The sequence below is a fragment of the Phragmites australis genome, chromosome 22, assembly GCF_958298935.1.
Source record: "Phragmites australis chromosome 22, lpPhrAust1.1, whole genome shotgun sequence".
NCBI lineage: Eukaryota > Viridiplantae > Streptophyta > Magnoliopsida > Poales > Poaceae > Phragmites > Phragmites australis.
Genome location: NC_084942.1, coordinates 6,230,506 through 6,252,263, shown reverse-complemented (window position 1 = coordinate 6,252,263; position 21,758 = coordinate 6,230,506). Strand labels below are relative to the sequence as shown.

General features: G+C 42.1%; 3 protein-coding genes across 6 annotated transcripts; 1 reads left to right on the top strand and 2 right to left on the bottom strand.

The window, feature by feature from the left end:
- Nucleotides 1-512: 512 nt before the first annotated feature.
- Nucleotides 513-11,640, bottom strand: LOC133905591 (uncharacterized). Of its 4 annotated transcripts, none has more exons than XM_062347412.1 (11): nt 11,284-11,640; nt 6,894-6,950; nt 4,939-5,016; nt 4,605-4,658; nt 3,840-3,922; nt 3,529-3,628; nt 3,387-3,449; nt 2,698-2,976; nt 1,944-2,004; nt 1,460-1,627; nt 513-784 (listed from the first exon to the last, which is right to left on the bottom strand). In XM_062347412.1, exons 1-10 carry the CDS (start codon nt 11,584-11,586, stop codon nt 1,527-1,529), a joined length of 1,179 nt encoding a protein of 392 aa, XP_062203396.1. In that variant the 5' UTR covers nt 11,587-11,640; the 3' UTR covers nt 513-784; nt 1,460-1,526. The 4 variants fall into 4 exon arrangements, with proteins under 4 accessions (XP_062203396.1, XP_062203397.1, XP_062203399.1 ...); XM_062347414.1 differs by lacking the exon at nt 513-784 and adding an exon at nt 2,544-2,588 and having other exon boundaries at nt 1,550-1,627; nt 2,723-2,976; XM_062347413.1 differs by lacking the exon at nt 513-784 and having other exon boundaries at nt 1,499-1,627; nt 1,913-2,004.
- A 1,737-nt stretch (nt 11,641-13,377) lies between these two features.
- Nucleotides 13,378-15,645, top strand: LOC133904487 (uncharacterized). Its single transcript, XM_062346000.1, has 3 exons — nt 13,378-13,537; nt 13,674-13,791; nt 14,769-15,645. The coding sequence occupies exons 1-3, from the start codon at nt 13,378-13,380 to the stop codon at nt 14,857-14,859; spliced, it is 369 nt and encodes a 122-aa protein (XP_062201984.1). The 3' UTR covers nt 14,860-15,645.
- A 344-nt stretch (nt 15,646-15,989) lies between these two features.
- On the bottom strand, nt 15,990-20,822 carry LOC133904659 (uncharacterized protein At4g06598-like). Its single transcript, XM_062346118.1, has 5 exons — nt 20,643-20,822; nt 19,504-20,181; nt 18,567-18,642; nt 18,343-18,469; nt 15,990-16,807 (listed from the first exon to the last, which is right to left on the bottom strand). Exons 2-5 carry the CDS (start codon nt 20,163-20,165, stop codon nt 16,587-16,589), a joined length of 1,086 nt encoding a protein of 361 aa, XP_062202102.1. The 5' UTR covers nt 20,166-20,181; nt 20,643-20,822; the 3' UTR covers nt 15,990-16,586.
- Between the last annotated feature and the right edge of the window lie 936 nt (nt 20,823-21,758).

The window sequence follows — 21,758 nt, the reverse complement described above, 5'->3', positions numbered from 1 at the left end:
CTCCTGTCGCTGCCTCTCTTCTCTCTCTCCACCTCTTCATCCGCACGCGCAACCGAAGGACGATGCACCCTGCCTCCACCTTGCTCTCCGCTCAAAGCAATTGGTGCCCTCCTCCACCCGGCACTGTTGGAGCAGCGCGCGATGCCCTTCTAGATCCGGCGGCAACGAGTGGCGTCTATGGCTTGAGGAGGGGCGGCAGCTTGAGGATGCGACACCAGCGGCTTGAGGAGATGCGGCCAGCTGCTGGAGGTGGCGCCGAAGGGCTTTAGGAGGGGCAACGGAGCTAAGCGGCAGCATCGCGAGGGGCGCGAGACGCAGGCGCTACTGGACCCTGGAGGCTGCGACGAGTCGTTTTGAGGGAGGAGATTAATCGGTGGTCAACCTGATTAATCGGGTTGTCAAACCGATTAATCGGCCAGCCGATTTCATCCTAATCTACTCGTTGCACTGCCAATCAGCGAGTAATCGGCTGATCAACCGATTTTTTCACCACTGAAATGTACAGGTATAAATATCATTTGAATAACAAATGCATGTATCCAGAATATTATGTAACTAAGGATCTGATCATCTGAATATATGGTAGAAGCTGACAAGAATAAGACATACATTGTTTTATCATCTTCATAAAACTACATTATACAAACATAATTAATAACATTCCATACTTTGCATAAAAATTCTAAAATAGAGATTAGAAAACAGGTGCTTTTCCGAGTAAGGTGCTGTTACAAGTAAGGTGCTTCTAGACTCCACATTTACCTAATGATTCAACAACCTGATCCTGGAAAGAGAGGAATAAAAGGTTTGAATTTTTATGTGCAGCTTAACACAAGAGAACTACCAAAAAGTTGTTCCCAATTCCTTTCTTATAGAAAAGGAGTTAAGTGTAATTAATTAAGGAACAGAAAAGGTTTACCACGATTGACACGCCACAAGCAACCATAATTAACACTGCATATTCATAATTAACACTGCATATTCTGATTGATTATATTTCAAGAACTGGATAGGATCAGGAGGAAACTGAGGGAGAAATCAAATTGTGCAAGTACCACCACAGATTACCCCCAAAATGGATACTGCCAGGTTACCCACTGTTTGACACAACAGAATATCTGAACTCATTTAATTAACCTGAAGCCAGCTATTTTGTTTGCAGATAGATAAAACTAGAAGATTCAAACTATCAATAGCCATACAAGCTTCAATGCGGAAATCATGAAATACCAAAAGCTTTAGTAAGTGGCAGCATACAATTCCTGATCAGATTGGAATTGGCTAGTACATTAAAGATCACAACATGGTGTGTGATGGCGCATTATTCTTGATCAGGCTGAACTTATATTAGGGGGTAAAAGCCATGTTTCTTTGTCTTATCTAGCTAGTATGAAAGCTTGGAAGTTGTAATAGTGCAGGTGTACATTGTACTAGTCATTAAAGGTGGATTTAGACATACCTCTGGCAGCCAATAGATGACAAAACTTGGAGCTCCAGCAACAGAAATCCTTTGAAAAATTTTGTCTTCAAACACTCAGATCATATTTCACATTAGCCAGGTACAGACCACAAGCAGGTGCCATCGGAGGTGCAGCAGTCACCGCCTTTGCATTCAGAATTCTCTCAACTGCATTGAAGGTATATATTCACTCAATTCACCGTTGATGAGTCATAACGAAAGAAAGGTATTCTGTTTTGAGAAGTATTCAAAGTTAGACTTTGAACATTGTTTTCTCACAAAATATATAGTTAATAACTACAAAACCAATATAGTGTGAAAGCGTTTTGAAATATGAATCTAATTGTATAATTTTTATACACTAAACATACTTATAATTTGACTAATTGTTGGTCAAAATATATAAAGTTTTCAAAATAAAATACGCCTTGTATTCTTGAACGGAGGGAGTACTCAGTGAAAGTTGAAGAGAATAAGTCCAGACCATCTGCAGTTGTTAGATTTCCAGTCCCAACAGATTTTAGAAGACCCACCATCAACCTTACCTGCATTGGGTAAGGCATTAGAAAACTAGCCAAAAAGCAAAATATCAATATTAACAAACGGATAGGGTGGGCAGCTTCCAATCCAGATATTGCTATAGCAACTAATAATCAAGTAACAGCAAACATGGTAGCAATGAAGTTCTCTAGTAATAGAATTTTCCTAACCATCAATCATGGTATTTCTCAAATCATTCAGAAAACAGAGTGTGAGCTATTAATGCCAATGGTACAAGTGATATCATGCATTTGTCAATGCTTAAACACTCTAGAATACGAATAGTATGATATTGAGATATGAGAGATGATGAACTTGAGACCCAGTGTAGCCCTTTATCCAGTAGACATATTACAAACTTTTATGCATTGCATCTAACATAATTCATGTCAATAATGCTTAAGGAAGAAAATTAACTCAGCATTGCACCTCTGCTTCAGAACACAAGTACTTTGAATTCAATACTCATTGACAAAAATCACACAAATTATGTTCTTAATTAACACTCAGAAAATGAAGAACAAATGTTCCAAGAGTAACTCACAAATAGATGACATCTAAAGTATATTGTCCCCCAAAAAAAAGAAGACTGGTAAGACCAGCAATTAACCAGGCATTTCATCGCAAAAAGAAAAAAGGTATGTTAGACCCTAGGCTCTGAAATTACCGAAGGAATAAGGGGGGAAATTAAAATTAACCTGGTGGTAAAGAAAAGACCGTGACCTTGCAGTAACAACAAAGCAGCGGTGCCTTAATCTCTTTCCAAATTCTTTCCCTTCGTCAGATTCTGATTTCCCAATGCTAGTACGGGATCCATCAGATCCTTTCCCAGAAGATTCCAAGGCTGCTGTCCTCAAATAAACAAGAGACCCATCCGATGATTCCATCTCTGATCGCTCCAAGCTTGAAGGAAAAAACATGAAAGGAAATACTTCCGTAACAGTAAGCTCATCCAAAGTTCTCATTGGGGAGTTCGCCTGCACACAATAGTCACTCAGAAAAGTTCGAATGGCATGCAGACATATAGAGTGTTATAATCCAAAAGAACACTTGAGAAAACAAAACCTAGAGTTTTCTTTCTGAGTTTTAACAACAAAAACTCAAACATAATTTAAGAAGTAACTAAAATTAAGTTAATTTATAAAGGGAAATTTAAGTAAAGTGTGGATTGCATTCTGACAGGTCCATTTGGTTTATCAATCTGGTTGCAGAAGAAAGGTGCAGTGCACATATGGTAGGGGAGTCCCAGGGGACAAGCCTAATACCTCAACACCACGATTATCAGATATAAATATGCCTTTGTCTACTATGCATTCTTCATGAACTCTCTGTGCAATTGAGACAGACAACAGAACAAGTTCACAATAGCTAAGAAGCAAGATAACACCTGACACCCAGCTGCTCGAAATGAACTGAAGTCATGATGCCCAATAAGTATACTGCATGCTTTCTGAACAAGAACCATCATCAGTAAACCCAGAAACACAATTTTGCATTGGAAACAAATAAAATGCAGCAAAAGACATCACCTTCATTGCCTCAATGTCTAGATCCTCAGGTATGTGCCAAGCAGAGTTTTTCTCAAAGACTGGCATTGGCTCGAGTCCAGAAAGCAAACGATAGTGATATCTTCAAGAAAATCAGCAAAGCAATAATATAATCATTTTCATCATTTCAAAAGGCTCAAACTCCAATAGCTCTTATTTTTAATACCCAAATCATGTAACCACTCTTATAGTTGCTACCTCTTTACCAAATACTAGACATAAGACTGGAATTGGTATTATAAAAAGATTGATTTCAAGCATGCTCATATTGTATTGTATATTGTGCTACCTACGTGCGCTCAAGAGCTTTGTATCTAGCATGGAAATCTGGTGCAACGCAACGAACATCAGTCACCATTATGTCACCTTCATTCTTCTGCAAGGAAGAAAAAAAAGTGGAGCGCCTAAGTATCAACAGCAAGAGACCAATTATAACAAAATATGGAAAATACACAAGTCACTACACGAAATCAGGAAACCTATTTTTTTTCAGAAACTGTAAATTCGACTAAGTATCATGGACCAACCCAAACGAAAAGTGAAACCTCAATGTAATGAAGAATGAAGACACTGTATAATGCCAGCATATCATGTGCAATCAACATGGTGCCATTGTGCAACCCAGCTTCTGTTGGGCACCAAATTAAAAACAAAAATAAAAAATAGTGATGTAGCCTACTGTGTTGTAGCACCCTTTAAAATTGCAACCTCAATCTCAGAGTGTGTTAAAGAAACTCAAACTCATTTGTCCTTTTGTTTTCCCTTTTCCTTTTAATTTATCTTTTCCTGGAATTTTATAATACTTAGTTAATCTTAACACAGAACAAATTTTAACTTGAAACTTTATACATAAGAAGAGTGATTTGATAACTGCATGCATTTTTTTAAGTTTTACACGTGATTTGGTGCCTCGACAAGTGGGGTTGCATGATCATACTATGAGGGTAGTTTACACTTTACACCATATATGTTTCCCTGTAGTATTAGTTTTTAGATAAAATGTTGCATAATGAATCTGTGAGTGAATAAAATCATAATTAGATGTGGTTCAGAAATACCTGAAGAAAGTGGTTCACAGCACGTTTTACAACTCCAGGCTCATGAGGTGGCAACTGCAAATGGGGAAAAGAACACCAATAGACAGAGGTTATACAAGATACAACTTTTCTAAGAAACACATTTCTATTTAAACAATTAAAGAGGCATGTTTGAGAAGAAAAGTTCATTACGATATTTTTGGGAAGCATACAGGTCGTGAATCTGACATCACAGCACTCAATATGAAACTAATTTAGCATATGTATGGTCAAAACAAGTTTGGAGTGCCAATGGATACAAACAAGGCCTTATGGGAAATCCCAGTTAGAGAAAGAATGGTTTTGGCATACAGACCACTTCACCAGGCTTCCTTTTACTTATCCGCTCCACATCAACATGACAAACATTTGATAAAGCATGAACACCTGCATCCTGAATCAATAAAATAAGTCATTCAACACATATAAATAGATCTCTAAAGAAATGTGTAACCACCAGAGAAGTACGAGGATAAACTACTGCAAAGAACTATGTGCCATAAATCATAACATGTTCCAATGGCTTGAAAACTGACCTCATTAAATAGTCAACGCAACATCTCCACTAATTGGACTGTTATACTATGACATGACCATAACCAGACAAATTCTACATGCACTAAAAAGTGGTTCTGAAACTAAGGAATAGATAACTAAGCCCTAATCTATTATGCTGTGCAAGATTTCTTACAGTCCCTATATGTAACTAACAAACAGTACCACACTATAATTGGCAGCTAAGTATACAACGTAGGAAAAAGTCCATAGTACTTCAACTATTGTCTCAGTTTAATTTTGGCCCCTCAACTCCAAAACCGGGTAGAACTCGTCCCTCATCTCTCAATACCGGTGCAAATTATGTCCCTTGCCCGGTTTTGTAGGTGGCTTTGATTGGCATGTCATCTATACCATCACTTTTGCCATCTCATCTGCAACATCATAACCTTAGCCCCACATGTCAGTACCACATACTCTTATCCCCTTCTCACTCTCACACAAATACACCCTCCCAGGTCCCAACTCTTCCTCTCCCATGCAGAGGTGCATGCCGCCACAGCCACAAATATCGAGTCCAACCCTCACCGGCGAGCAAATCCCAAGCACGAGCTACAACATTCACACCAGCAGGACCAAATCACGAGCAAACATCCATCCAGATTCAATTGGGCAAAAGGGTAGGAGCACCAGCATTCACACCATTGCCACAGGACCAAACCACCTAGATTAAAGTAACAATCGCTAGCTGCTCTTCTTCCCTGAACTTGCATGGCTCCTCTACAACCTGATTAGCAGACATGCACTCCGTGAAAACAAATCGGGTCACTTCCAACCACATCGGTGACGATGATGGGCCACCAAATTGGGCAAAGGAGCTTGCCATCGACAGCGTAGACCTTGAGGGGTGATGGGATTGGGGGAGCTGCAGGCGGCGGTGGTGTGCGCCGGCAGGATTTGGGAGCTACGGGCAGCAGAAAGTGTGCTGCGGCAGGATCTAAGGGCTGCGGATGGCAAGAATGGTGCGCAGCGGCCAGATTTGGGAGTTGCCAGCGGCAGCAATGGTAAGCAGCGCCCGGATATGGGAGCTAGGGTCGCGGCAGGAACAGGAAAAATGAGCACGGGAGAGAGAGTGCAGAAGGGGAGGGAGTAGTAAAGGGAAGGCTGAGTCAACTACTAAAAGTACACATCGGATCGTAGTCAGCGTTGCCACATGTGCAAAATCACCCTATTCGGAGAGAAGGGACAATTCTCAAACGGTTTTCATAGTTGGAGGACCAAAGATATCTGGTATTAGATATGAGGGACTATTTTTAAACCATCAGAAGCGTTGAGGGATGAAAACTGGACTTTTTCCTACAAAGTACTACCTTCTTTCTCTTTTACGTGCCGTTTTGGATACTAACATAGTCTCCAGTGCACAAATTTGACCATCTTTTTTTAATTATGTGTTAACAAAGATTTTGAAAAATAATGATACAAAAGTACAAGTACTTTGTATGACAAATCCACTAATATCATTTTAATGTGACAAATATAAAATATTTGTGGACAAAGTTAAAGGCTAGGACAACACCTCTTTGAGAACAGAGGTAGTAAAGCATCATAAGTTGAAAGTAGTAACTTCCACAAGATTATAGAAATCCATTAAAATTATTGCTGTCACAAAATAGTGCACTCTCAAACAAAGGGGACAACAGACATTATACTACAGATCCATAGTGAACACGATATTGGTTCTATTAAAAGTTGCAGTAAAGCAAGTTCTTCTCATACCGTTCGACTAGAACAGAAGATTGAGACTGGCTGTCCAATGAATCTGCAAAATGCTTCCTGAAATAGTTTTAGAAGAAAAAAAAGATGAATAATTAACTACATCCAACATATATTTTCTACTGCTAAGAAGATGGTACGGAAGTAGTTGAGCAAGAGCCAGTGATCCCAATAGCATATAAAGGCTGATAGATTGAACAAAATGGGAAACAGGGATGAGCAGCCCTATCACAATTCACAAGCAAATACTAGTTGCTTATATGACCATCAACCATTAGCCTCTCACCAACTGCTTCACCATCACACATTATTGATTTATTCTACAAACTTTTAGAAGAAGGTCCCACAGGAGGCTAGAAATGCTAACCAACAATTCTTATAACACCAATGCAGTCCTTTCGCAGAAAGTAGTATAATTTGGTGTCTGCTCTTTTATTATTTGTTTAATGGAGACCTGTCCCTATTCTTACTGAAGGTCCACTCCCATGCTAGGTGTCTTCAATTTGGTTCCATCAGTGTTCAATGTGTACGTTAATATAACAAGAAAGCGTTCATCAACAAGTGATGAAAATTCATACTCAAACTGACACACATGAAAAAAAATATATTCCAATGCCCTTACATGAGATTGCTGACATACAAAAGAAAAATGGAAGATTCAGTAACATATCCACAGATTCAGGGTATCAAACAGCTGCTTTCAATGGCCCACAAAAAAACATTTCCAACATATAATTAACATACCAATTCATTCAGTACTATTGCCCGAGCCCTCAACAACTTTACAACAACAACAAAGCCTTTCAGTCCCAAATAAGTTGGGGTAGGCTAGAGATGAAACCCATAAGATCTTGCAAGTCTAGTCATGGCTCTGGCACGTGGATAGCTAACTTCCACGCACCCCTGTCCATGGCTAGTTCTTTGGTGATATTCCAGTCTTTCATATCCCTCTTTACAGACTCCTCCCATATCAAGTTTGGCCTACCTCGACCTCTCTTGACATTATCCGCACGCTTTATTCTTCCGCTATGTACAGGCGCTTCTGAGGGCCTGCGTTGTATATGCCCAAACCATCTCAAACGATGTTGGACAAGCTTCTCTTCAATTGGTGCTACACCAACTCTATCACGTATGTCATCATTCCGAACCCGATCCTTTCTTGTGTGGCCACACATCCATCTCAGCATGCGCATTTCCGCTACATTCAACCGTTGGACATGTCGCCTTTTAGTTGGCCAACATTCTGCGCCATACAATATCGCAGGTCTAATTGCCGTCCTATAGAACCTGCCTTTTAGCTTCTGTGGTACTCTCTTGTCGCAGAGGACGCCGGAAGCTTGGCGCCACTTCATCCATCCGGCTTTGATTCGATAGCTCACATCTTTATCGATTTCACCATCCTTCTGCAGCATCAACCCCAAATATCGAAAGGTATCCTTCTGAGGTATCACCTGCCCATCAAGGCAAACCTCATCCTCCTCGTGCCTAGTAGTACTAAAATCGCACCTCATGTACTCAGTTTTAGTTCTACTAAGCCTAAAACCCTTCGACTCCAAGGTCTGTCTCCACAGCTCCAACTTTCCATTTACCCCCGTCCGACTATCGTCGACTAGCACCACATCATCTGCAAAGAGCATACACCATGGGATATCACCTTGTATATCCCTTGTGACCTCATCCATCACCAAAGCAAAAAGATAAGGGCTCAAAGCTGACCCTTGGTGCAGTCCTATTCTAATTGGAAAATCATTGGTGTCACCATCGCTTGTCCGAACACTTGTCACAACATTATCGTACATATCCTTGATAAGGGTAATATACTTTGTTGGGACTTTGTGCTTCTCCAAGGCCCACCACATAACATTCCGCGGTATCTTATCGTAGGCCTTCTCTAAGTCAATGAACACCATATGCAAGTCCTTCTTTTGCTCCCTGTATCTCTCCATAAGTTGTCGTACCAAGAAGATAGCTTCCATGGTCGACCTCACAGGCATGAAACCAAACTGATTTTTGGTCACGCTTGTCATTCTTCATAAGCGGTGTTCAATGACTCTCTCCCATAGCTTCATCGTATGGCTCATCAGCTTAATCCCACGGTAATTAGTACAACTTTGAATATCCCCCTTATTCTTGAAGATTGGTACTAATATACTCCGCCTCCATTCTTCGGGCATCTTGTTTGCCCAAAAAATGAGGTTGAAAAGCTTAGTTAGCCATACAATTGCTATGTCTCCAAGGCATCTCCACACCTCAATAGGGATACCATCAGGGCCCATTGCCTTGCCTCCTTTCATCCTTTTTAAAGCCTCCTTGACCTCAAACTCCTGAATCCTTCGTACAAAACGCATGTTGGCATCATCAAAGGAGTCGTCCAGCTCAATGGAAGAACTCTCACCTCCTCCATTGAACAGCTGGTCGAAGTACTCTCGCCATCTATTCTTAATCTCATCTTCCTTCACCAGAAGTCGATCTGTCCCATCCTTGATGCATTTGACTTGGTTGACATCCCTCGTCTTCCTCTCACGGATCTTGGCCATCTTATAGATGTCCCTTTCCCCTTCCTTCGTGTTTAACTGCTGGTAGAGGTCCTCATACGCCCGACTTCTTGCTTCACTCACTGCTCGCTTTGCGGTCTTCTTCGCCACCTTGTACTTCTCTACGTTGTCAACACTCCTGTCCAAGTGTAGGCATTTGAAACATTCTTTCTTCTCCTTGATAGCCTTCTGGGCATCCTCGTTCCACCACCAGGTATCTTTCGCTTCGCTTCTACTTCCCCTCGTCACCCCAAACTCCTCGGAAGCCACCTTCCGAATGCAAGTCGCCATCTTTATCCACATATTGTTTGCATCACCTCCTTCCTCCCAAGAGCCCTCCTTAATTACCCTCTCCTTGAAAGCTTGAGCCGCTTCCCCCCTGAGCTTTCACCACTTCGTTCTAGCGACTTTAACGCGTTTATCCCGCTGGACACGTATCCGGAAGCGGAAGTCAGCCACCAAAAGCTTATGTTGAGGAACAACACTCTCTCCAGATATCACCTTACAATCTAGGCAAGCACGCCTGTCTTCTCTTCTCGAGAGGACGAAATCGATCTGGCTAGAGTGTTGGCCACCACTAAAGGTCACTAGATGGGATTCCCTTTTTTTAAAGAGGGTGTTAGCTACGATCATGTCGTAGGCTAGAGCAAAGCTTAAGACATCCTCTCCTTCTTGATTCCTGCTTCCATAACCAAAGCCCCCATGCACCCCCTCGAAACCTGTGTTAGATGTACCCACGTGGCCATTGAGGTCTCCTCCTATGAAGAGCTTCTCGCCAATAGGTACACTCCTAACCATGTCCTCCAGGCCTTCCCAGAACTCCCTCTTGGTGCTCTCATTGTGGCCTACTTGAGGAGCATACGCGCTGATAACATTGAGAACTAAGTCCCCAACGACCAGCTTGACCAGGATAATCCAGTCCCCTTGCCTCTTGACGTCTACCACTCCATACTTGAGGCTCTTGTCGATCAAGATGCCTACTCCATTTTTATTTGTAGTTGTCCCCGTGTACCACAGCTTGAAGCCGGTATCCTCCACCTCCTTCGCCTTCTGTCCTTTCCATTTGGTTTCTTGGACGCATAGGATATTAACCCGTCTCCTCACCGTTGTATCAACTAACTCCCGTAGCTTACCCGTCAGGGACCCTACGTTCCAGCTACCTAAGCGGATCCTACTTGGCTCGGCTAGCTTCCTTACCCTTCGCACTCGTCGAGTCAAATGCGAAGACTCTTGCTCATTTTTCACTACACCCGGGCGCCGATGTAGCGCGCCACTAAGGATGCGACGACCCGATCCTTGCCCACTTATCACCGTATCCAGATCAAGATACGGCGCGCCACCAAGGGGGTGACGGCCCGGCCCTTGCTCATTTAACACCACATCCGGGTTCCAATGTGGCGCGTCGCTAAGAGGGTTACGCCCCAACGATTTTCTTTCGGATTTCATCTCCATAAGAGTGGCTGAGTTTTGTGTTGGCTCGCCAAGCCTATCACAAACCTCCTCCTTTACCCGGGCTTGGGACCGGCTATGTCGAGACAACATAGGCGGAGTTGAGCCCTCAACAACTTTGCAATTCTATTATCGTCAAAGGCACGGCTAATGTGGCAATCCCTCCAATGGCATATCCATAGCAACAAACAAGGAATCAACAACATTTACCACTAGCTGCTAGTTGGAGACCTCATTCACCTTGTTCCTACAGCATTATCCTAACAATATCAGGGATATCCCCCCAAAAAGCCCTAAACATTTCAACCAGAGTAATTCCACAATTAGCACATGCACCACCTGGACATCCACAGCAACATCAACTTCCGTTATCACTATGATCTCACTAGTCACTAAGACAAGCACCTCACCTCGAGGACGCCGACGACGGTGCGCTGGTTGGGCTGCTGCTGGGAGCCGGAGAAGCGGGTGCCGACGTACTCCACCGCGAGCAGGTACCTCTGCGCCCGAGGGTTCCGAGCCCCGGCCATCGCCATGCTCTCCACCCCCGCCACCTCACCGGCGTCAGTGGCGCCGTCCGTGTTTCCCGCCGGCGCGGGGTCCGGCTCGGAGGACCGCTGGATCTTGGACGGCGGAGAGGGGTCGGCGAGCGACGGGTCGAAGGGGCGTTTGGTTGAGGCAGCGGGGTCGGGGTTGGTGCTGGTGGCGCTCATGGCGATTGCGGTTTTGGGAGAGCAAGCGAGGGTTTTGGGAGGGGTCTGCGAGTGAGACGTAATTTGACGGAAAGGGTAAACCGGTAAAAATGACTACTCGTTAAATTTCAGAAAATCTCGAGTATTACGAATTACTAGCTAAATGTTCGTGTATTATAATAAAAATATAACTATTAAATATAATAATATTAAATATAAATTTAAATATAGATATATGGGTGCGTCCACCGCCTGGTTAGAAACACCATATTTCCATTTGCATTGGTGAGATTTGACATTGAAATTCATGTCTGTAGCCTAGCTTTACAAAATCTGACAATATTAAGTATAAATTTAAGTGTCGTACGTTGTAATAAAAATATATTTATTGAATGTGATAATATTAAGTATAAATTTAAGTATAGATATATGGGTACGTTATAAAAGCACCGTCGAATGAATATATCAGGAGTGATATTGTAGTTTGATTTTAGATAGGATTCGAAAAAATAGGAGAAGATTATCCATTAATTTTTTTATTTATTTTTATTAGTAAAATGAGTCTTATATCCGTAGTTGATAACAAGGCGGAAAAGGTGAATTGTAAAAATGAGTAAATTATTTAAATTTTAGATGTTTTTATTAGTTGGTAGGAGAGTAAGGTAAAGAAGTGAAGTGAGAACTAACTCATGTTTTATATAGTAGTGGTGATTTTAGAAAATTTCATAGTTTGTTGAGCGGCAATTAAGCTAGATTTATATCTATAGCAAAATTTTATATTGTTGTATCATCTAGTAAAAAGATTTTACAATGCATTTTTTTCCTAAATTCAGATCAGTTTGGAGTTGTTGGTTTACCAAGTTATCATTTCAATCTAAAATGTTTCCTTAAACTTTTACAAAGCTGTTTATTCCACATCACCTTTAAAAAATGTGAAACGCATAGTACAATGAAAACCCAATATGGCTATCCAAGGCCTGTTTGGCAAGACACTATATTCCAGCTCCACATCAGATATAAATGTTATAGATTAAAATAAAATAGTTTAAATAACTATTTTTATTTAAAATAGAAATAAAATAGTACACCTAAATACTACTGATGTACATCCGACTGCAACTTTATAAATTCTTAAAACTAGGAATACTTAACTTCAAAAACTCATAAAGCCAGAGTTGTACCAAACAACCCTAAATCTGCTCCAAATTGAATAGTAGTAAGCCAAAAAAAAATATCTAAACCGATTGCACATCTAGCGGTTAAAAGACTTCACATTGGTTTTCGTTGAAACACCTCCAAGTTGGTTTTTTTTACTAATACTAAGTAACCGTGCACGTGTAACATATATATAATTAATAATATTATAATAAAAATATATACATGAAATCAGTAACATTACAATAGAAGTCAAAATTTTAAACAAACTACAGTATAGAAAATTATAATCACCTATTATATTATTTAAGCAAACCACAACGACAACGTCTACGGCGGTGCGCTGCGACGAGGAGGGATCGTCCTTCGGTGGATGGTAGCACGGACACGTTGCGGGCAGCGTGTATGATGGGCTCTTGGTAGCGGCGGATCTGGACTCAGAAGGTATAGCGGTGAGAGCTAGCACTAGGGAAGGGCGCGAGTGCGCCGTCAGGGGGATGGGCAAGCGTGTAAATTAATCTAGATTTCCAAATTAGTCTAAGAAGCGGGGAACGAAGGCGAGGGTAGAAAAATATTTGACTGGGAACCGTTTGACGAGATCATACGATTCTATAATGTTATATATTTTACAGAGTATAGATTTTTGCGACAATACAAATGGAGGGCAAAGTCGTCTTTTACTTTTCTCTACATAAATTCAGAATTTACCCCTTCCTCCTCTTTCGAGGACACCCCACTTCCGCGCCGCGGCGCCGCCCACTGCCGCCGAATTCGCCGGCAGCGCCTTCGCCTCGTCCCCTCGCAGCTGCCGCATCAGGTAGAGCCGTGGAGACCTGCTCTCTTCTTTGTTTCAGAGTTCGATGCATTCGGATTGCGGCTCCTTGTGCTGCTAGTTTCTTGGCGAAGGGCATGTTGTAGTTGTATAAGGGCATCCTCTCTCTTGGTTCTTGTAGGCAGGGTCAGGGAGCAGCCATGGAGCACGGTCGTGGAGGATTCGAGCGCCTCGACGTTCTCCGTCATGGAGGAGGACCGTACCCTCGCCAACTCCGTCAGATTCTTTCTCAACCAGAAGTGAGTCACAGTTTCTCTTTTCTTTCTTGCACCAATCAGTGCTGTTACCTGTTACCCGTGAGGATGTAACGTGTGAATGTTATCGCTTGTCCAGTTAGATAGCTTTAAAGTGCACTTGTAAACAGTCTTGGCTTGATTATGATAAACACTTTATTTTCATGATGCTGAATTGGGAAAGACTTGTGTTGCCACTGGAGTCATTCAATACAATTTGCTAGGCTAGGTAAGTTGTTAAAATAGAGCGATTGAAGTTTAAATCATGGTTGCAAGTATGACCGTGGCGATGACATAAAGTGAGGATAGGAACAAATTTGAGGCTCCTCGCTTTTCTGTGATCACAGCAGGATAAGTTGCATGTTGTCTTTCCAGCTCTTCATGTGTCCTTAAACACAGACTGTATGGAACCAAAATTAGAACTCAAAAGAAATTCTGAGTCCGGAATTGAGTTGCAATAGCTGTGTGGTTTGATATTGGTTCTCTCATGATCAGAACTCGAAAGAGACCCTAAAAAAATTGACTCGAAAGAGAACCGTGTTGCTTAGAGACAACTATCAGAAAGTAGAATAGCTTAATGTGTAAAAAACAATTGCTGGTTTATCATAACAAAGCATATTCTGCTGGTGATACAAGATGATAGACGAACTTGACTGTTTTAGCATGCAACGATCAGTTTATCTGTTGATGTGATGATAATACCAGGAACTCTTAGGTACCTGAGAAAGAATAGATAATTGTAATATTTGTTACTCCTAGGTAATTAATGATGCTTGCATTAGAGGAATGAAATTCAGATCTTGTGAACTTAAATATGGTACTGATTCAGATGATGAAATTATAATGGCTGTTGTAATCTACCTGTGTATTTTTACATGTTTGCATGCTTTAAGACCAAACTTTTAAAATGTGTGGATTCAATAAATGTGGTGTATAGCATTATGGGGATACCTCTCTTTATAAATGCATCTGTGTTGTTACAGCCGAAGGGTGGCATTTTGTGGATATAGCATCCCTCATCCTGCTGAGAACAAGGTTAGCATACGAGTTCAAACTACAGGTACTCTACAGTAGCATATAATCCTGAATTTTCCTTTCATTTAATAGTCACTGTATATTGAGCTCAAGTTGTTTATGAATACATGCTTCACTTCAAATATGTCTTGTATAAAGGTGTAAGAAACTAAGAATTTCACACAACATATGCTTGTCTACTTTGTTTAAATGTTAAATAGATCAGTGGCGCATTGTTGTCTCAGGGTTGTCTACCGGTTCCTTGTAACCGTGCAGTTGTGAGATTTTCGGATCCGGTTTCTCTTATAAACTAGGTCAATTCTCTTCCTCTGTAAAAATTTCGGCAATACTTCGGAAAAAAAATAGATCAGTGGCCGTTTACTTGGGGCCTGGGCCCTGTTCTGGATTTAATGCTTTGTGAATCGGAGGCTGAAACTACATGAAATGTTTTGAAAGGTGCGCCGCAGGACCTGATGGTGATGTGCCAACATGTAAGGGGGACATCTGACAATGCAGTGGCTGATTTTAGAGGGAATAAACCTGCAAAAGGCATGGACATCGATTTGAACAAAAAATAGAAGCTTCCGGACGGTCCTTAGCTGAATGGCACAAAATGCTCAGATGTTTTGTGTGCAACTGAGTTATAAACTAGTCTAGTTGTATGGGATATAGTCCTTAAACCCAAAGTATGAAATGGTATTAACACCAGGGTACTTGGCGGCATCATTTGGGTTTCTTTGTCAATGGAAATTGGTGCACTCGATCCTGTTTGGAGAAAAGTTTAATCCAATGCAAGCACCCTGCTATTCTTATTTGTGCTGTTCTGAATTCAGTTAATTGGAACTTTTGGGAGAGGCTGTGCGTTCTATTTGAGCCATATCAGAATCGCATCTAGCTACAGATGTGTTGAAAATAGAACATATTAGCTTCAATTGTGGCCTGTAGGCATCATAAACGGTTGAACAAAAAAAATTAAAGACTACATAATCCATGACAATCATAGCAATCATGAATGGTTAGATGACTCCAAAGCATTGTTCACTCCGCACTACACGTGGGTGGTAGATTAGAACATAAATGCAGTGAAATCTCAAAAAATCACAACGAATTGTCCATACAAACACGTTGTACGGTACAAGAAGCAGATACTTGGAAGTTGAATGAACGGATATCATGTACCATCGTCAAGATACTAAACACATACGCGGCCCCATTATATCAGAAAACTGAGAGTATTCCAATATCATGTTCTTAAGAACACAAATGAAATGAAAACTGAACTACACCAACACTTCAACTGCAGTAGCTTATTGAACATGCTGACACAGCACATCAGTTCTCCAGGATGTGGCCTAACCTAAAGAGGACCTGCTCACATTCCATTCATGTGCATAAACTAACTAATACAAGCACCACATGGCGTGTGCATTTCAAGAGAACATGGCTAAAGGAATGAATTAGAACCTTAGTGTTCTAACATCAAACTGATACAAGGATCAAACTGATACAAGGATACATGAACGAGATCAATCTGCAAGTAGACCCTAAACACCTCCGACTGGTCAAGCATCAACAATGGACATGAGCAAAGGATGACCGTCAGGTGCACATTCCAAAAGAACTAAAGACCAGATCCACGGTTATTATCTTTTCCAGCTTTATTCACCGATGTGATTCCAGGTTCACCGGTGCTGCTCCACTCTTGATGCAACTACCACAAAGAGTAGTGTAACAGGGGGCAGCAAGCTATGCGAAGCTCAGAGAACCAAAAGCTGGAAAATTGAATCTTAAATGTGAAGGCCAGAGACAGCATCATGTCCTGAGCTGGGATCACTGTGTTTCAGAGACAGGTTTGCAAATTGTGAATCGATGTCTCTGCTGTTACTGCGTCTGTGGGTAGAAGCCTGCTGCTGCGGTACGTGCTGTTGCTGTTGCTGCTGCGGCTGTTGCTGTTGCTGGAACAATGATCTAAGACGACCAATTTCCCGCTCATACATCTCCTGCTGATCTGCAACATTGGAGAAAAAAAAATGCAGATGATTGATAGTCAACTGTTTCCGACCAGAACAACTAAGTAACACTTGGTGAAATGCAACTATGAAACTGTACTGTATAATTGAACAGCAAATGTCCAGATAATCACATTATTCTCATCAAGGCAGTAACCCATTGTGATTCTATTGAGACAACAATTTCTTAGCTAGCAGTCAGTGTCTATTAGAATTTAGCAAAGCAACAGACTACATTATGTGTAAGATATTTGCTTTTGATATGATGATAGAAGAATATAATTTGGTATAGAAAATGTTTTGTAAGTAACTGTTATATAATCTGAATAGACCCATGGACCACCTTCGGGGTCTCGGTTCCTCCAAATTCTGCTGCTCTATTCTCAATCTTGGTGTGCTCTAATTTCGGTAATGGAGCAAACATTAAATTCTGGACTGACCGGTGGCTTATGGGGCAATCAATTGCGGATTTGGCTCCTCATGTGTTCGCATTGGTTCCCCGACGCATCACTAAGTGCCGAACAGGAGAACAAACTCTCCCTGATCATCGATGGGTCAATGACATTCGTGGTGAGCCATCTGTTCAAGCCATGCTGGAATTTCTGGATTTGTGGGATCTTGTTTCCGAGGTGACGCTACAAGAGGAGGCTGAGGATAATTTTGTTTGGCAAGCCATGACTTCTGGAGTCTTCACTACTCAGTCGGCATACAGGGCTTTCTTCACTGGGAGCATTACTTTCGAGCCATGGCAGCAGCTGTGGAAAACATGGGCTGCTCCTAGGGCCAGATACTTCGTTTGGCTAGCCTGTCACAACCAATGTTGGACAGCTGACTGGTTGGCGAAGCGTGGTCTCGATCACCCGGAGAAATGCCCCCTGTGCGATCAGCAAGAAGAAAGCATCTCGCACTTGCTGGTAGGATGTGTCCTTTCTCGACAAGTGTGGTTTGATGCTTTGCGAGTTGCAGGTCTGTATCATGTTGCTCCATCGGCCTCAAACGCGTCATCCTTTCTAGATTGGTGGCTGCGAGCAGAGAAGCAAATTGAAGAAAACCAGCGCAAGGGGTTCAATTCATTGGTGATCCTTGTGGCCTGGCAAGTTTGGAAGCACCGTAATGCATGTGTATTTGAGAGGGACGCTCTGAGCGCTCCATCGGTCCTTAGGGCCATTGGTCAAGAGGCTGAATTGTGGTGCTCTGCGGGTGCTCGCCATCTCAGCAGCCTTTTATCCTACGGAGTGGTGTTGTTTGGTCACTCCCTGGTTTTTCTGTTGGCTCGATTGTAACTGTTTGGGGAGTTTGTGGTGTCTGTGGTGTGGGCGTGAGTTGTGTGGTGTGTTTTGTGTATGTGTCTTTGTTGGTTGGACCCTTCCTATCTTAATGACGGATAGTTCTCCTGCCGGTTCGAGGAAAAAAAAAGAGAACGTAATTCCTAAGCACCAAAGTTAAAAACAAGCAGACTTTAATCTGGAAGTTGCCAAAGAAAGCCCAGCAGCAAGACTTACTCAGAGGGGGTAAAAAGGAGAGGAATACTTACAACGTTTAATAAGATGCTCCTGAGATAGACTCTCAAGTCGCTGTTTCAAGGTTTTATTCTCCAAGTCTAACATGATATTTTGCTGACCAAGAAAATCCATTTCAGCAGAAACTTCTATCCCCTCTGTCTGTGAAAATAAAAAATAAAGATTTTTTTCTGTCATGTTTAAGTTCATGCTAACTTGTGCAAGAAAAGATCTATATGGTTCGCTGCAATAAGGTTACCTGTAAAGATTGAACTCTTCTTTCGAGCTCTGCAATATACTGAAGCTTCCGGACACGAGACCGCTGAGCGTATTGCCTGCAATGGACATGGAAAATAAAAGAAGTTAAATGATTATGACTCAATGTTCCGGGTCAATCAGCAATTCAGTATATATCAACGTGAACACTAGACATGCCGCCCTCCCTCTTATTTATCCTTTCGATGGAGGTATAAACAGGTAAACTTAAGATTGCATACTTTGACAAGAGAGGTTTGATGCACATGAAGATGTGCACGTATCATGCATTCAAGGATTTTCAAAATTTACAGATGGAAACCTTTGACACATGTATGCACATGTACGATTCCGTATGATTAGGACTTCAACAACTTCTCACAGTATCAACTGTATGGACATGCTTAGTCCTTACTTTCCCTACCTTGCTACTGTAAAAAACGACTCTTTTGTTTTGAGATTAGCTAGTCGCTATCGCTTTAGGAGAACTCTACTCTGTTACCTCCACTTTGAGTTTGAATCACAATTGCCACAGCAAATATACCATTAAAAGCTTTATACAAATACATAGATATTCAGCAAAACAAAATTGAACTGTGTTTGTCCTGTTTGATACTACTTCCATCAAGTACTTAAACTGCACACACCATTAGAGAAATCAACCGAATGTGCAAAAATCAATATGCAGTATCTAACTACAACTATGTGCCAATTTTCATGAAATGCACCTTGCAGGCTCAAAGAACAACCATCGAATGGCTACATTGTAAATTAGAATGTAGGCTTCAGTAAAGTGTTCGCAATAAGTTAAGAGTCGCATTCTAGCAGCTTGCTCCAATAGCGCTTAATTATCACCAATGATGTTTCATGAACATGAAACTCTACAAAATTAACATTATTCTTCAAATTGACAGCAATGAAAAAAAATCAATCAAACTCACTGTTTAGCTCGCTTGGTGTCCGCCTCCGACTGCGAGTGCCTTAGATGCACACCCTCCTTTCTCTCTGCTTCAACCCTCTGTTCAAGAGCTGCATCACCATGGCCTTTCCTATCAACCCCATTCGGCACAGGACCATGCTCATGGTCACCAAATGCGCTCGACAGACCATGACACCCGCCATTCTTCTCCCTCGTCGGCATCGGCATGCCACCACCCTGCCGGTACATCCGCCTGGACTCCCACGGCCTGCCCTGCTGCCGCCCAAATGAAGTCGGCTCCGGGAGGAACTCCGGCGCGCCGGTCCAAGAAGCAACCTGCCCCCCTCCCCTCATGCCGTCGAGCACATTGTCGTACATGCCCGCCGAGGCGCCGCCCTCGAAGAGCGCGAACGAGTCGCTGGACGACCTGCGGTGCCCGGGCCGGCCGTGCGCCCGCGCCGGCGTCTCGGGCTCGTCGAGCAGGTCGTCGAGCCACGACGGCTGCTCGTCGACGAGGAAGCTCTCCGACGACGTGCGCTGGTGGCCGTGCCGCTGGTGCGCGTCCGGCGGCCGCGCGATCGGACCGAGATCGGCATACGGCGGCGGCGCCGCCGCCGTCGCTGCAGGGAATGGGCTCCGCGGCGGCAGCAACGCCTGCTTCTGGAGCCTCCCGTTCGCCATCATGGCGTGCTCACCCAAACTGCACGCAGAAATTGCAAGAGAAGTTAAAGAAAATATCAAGATTTGAGAAATCTTAGCACTAAACTACATCACCGAAAGATAAAATTCAGGTAGGATTCTTGTGGCTCCAAGCGCAGATCTCGTCTAGAAATCACCGCATGACCAAAAAATCGAAAAAAAAAACGGTGAATTCGCATCACGGATGCCATGTTTGTGGGGGACGAAGCATCGAATAGTCGCAAGAAATGCCCAAGATTTCCAAGAAACGGAAATGAGAAGAATCCGAATTACGACAGTGAACAGACAAAACTAGTAGAATACTTCCAAGAAATTGGCACAGAAGTTCAAAAAATTGGACTGAAGAAACGGAATCCAGTTGGAATTGCGCAAGCTGAACCGGATCAAGAAACTGATGATGCCATCCGTACAAGAATTGGAACAGTAAAACCGGCCATAAAAAATTGGGGAAAAAACACATACCAATTCGGCCGCGACTCCAGTGCGTGGCCTCTTCGATTCCCGCGCCAGAATCCTAATCCTAAACCCGAATCGTGGGCTCCTGTCCCTCCTAATCTTGGGAGGAATTGGAGGGACACTAGGAGAGGAGAGGGGAAGCGGATAATGGCGAGATAGACGACGAGGAGAGAGAAGCAAATAAGCTGAGCTAGTACTATTTATAACGGCAGAAAAATTCAGCCTTTTAGATTGGAGGAATTTATCCATATCGACCAATCCTGGCCGTTGAATTGAACAGTCCAATGAGAGGGTAATGTTGTGCGGAAAATGCTTTGGATACTCGTGTGAAAATGTGCTATTGTTATGAATTTAGACCACCTATGCTATACTCCTCCCGTCGTAAATACAGGCTATTTTATAAAATATTCGGTTAAATTTTAAAAAAATTTAGCTAACAATAGTTTTCAAAATATTTAGTTTAAAAATCTTAAAATCATACAAGTAGATTTGTTTTTAAAAAATATTTTTATAATATCACAAATTTAATAGATTTTATAAATATATTTTAATAAAAAATAGTGATCAAAACTATACATTAAAGATTATATCTTATTTAAAAAGGTATATATTTATGATCGATGGAAGTAACATGGTACTCGAAGATAAGATCGCAAACAAACATAGTATTATTATTTTTTTATCAGAGTGCTTATTTCTAAGGTTATTTTATTTTCTCAAGCATATGTCCCATCTTTTATCCATTATAATTGATCGAACAAGAAGCAATTTAGATACAAATCCAATGGGCACAAAAAAAAAATGAGCACTTAAGTGAAAAAAGTATATCATGCAACTCAAAATTAGCAAAGCCATTAAATTTTTCTTGGTTTTAATTACTTCTCAAGCAAAAGTATTGCTACACATAAAACTACGATCATCTCTAACGGATTCATTTCGCGAGTCATAGTTTTGTAAGGCTGGATGGGATGGGTATGTGCAACGCATGTGCGAAGCTGTTGAGCGCTGCTGGTACCAGTGACAAAAACAAGTCGACGCGGCTGTGTCGACCTGTCTCCCTGCTCTGCTCTGCTAGCATTGCCGGCATCGGCAAGTGGAGGAAGAGAAAACCAGGGTGCCAAC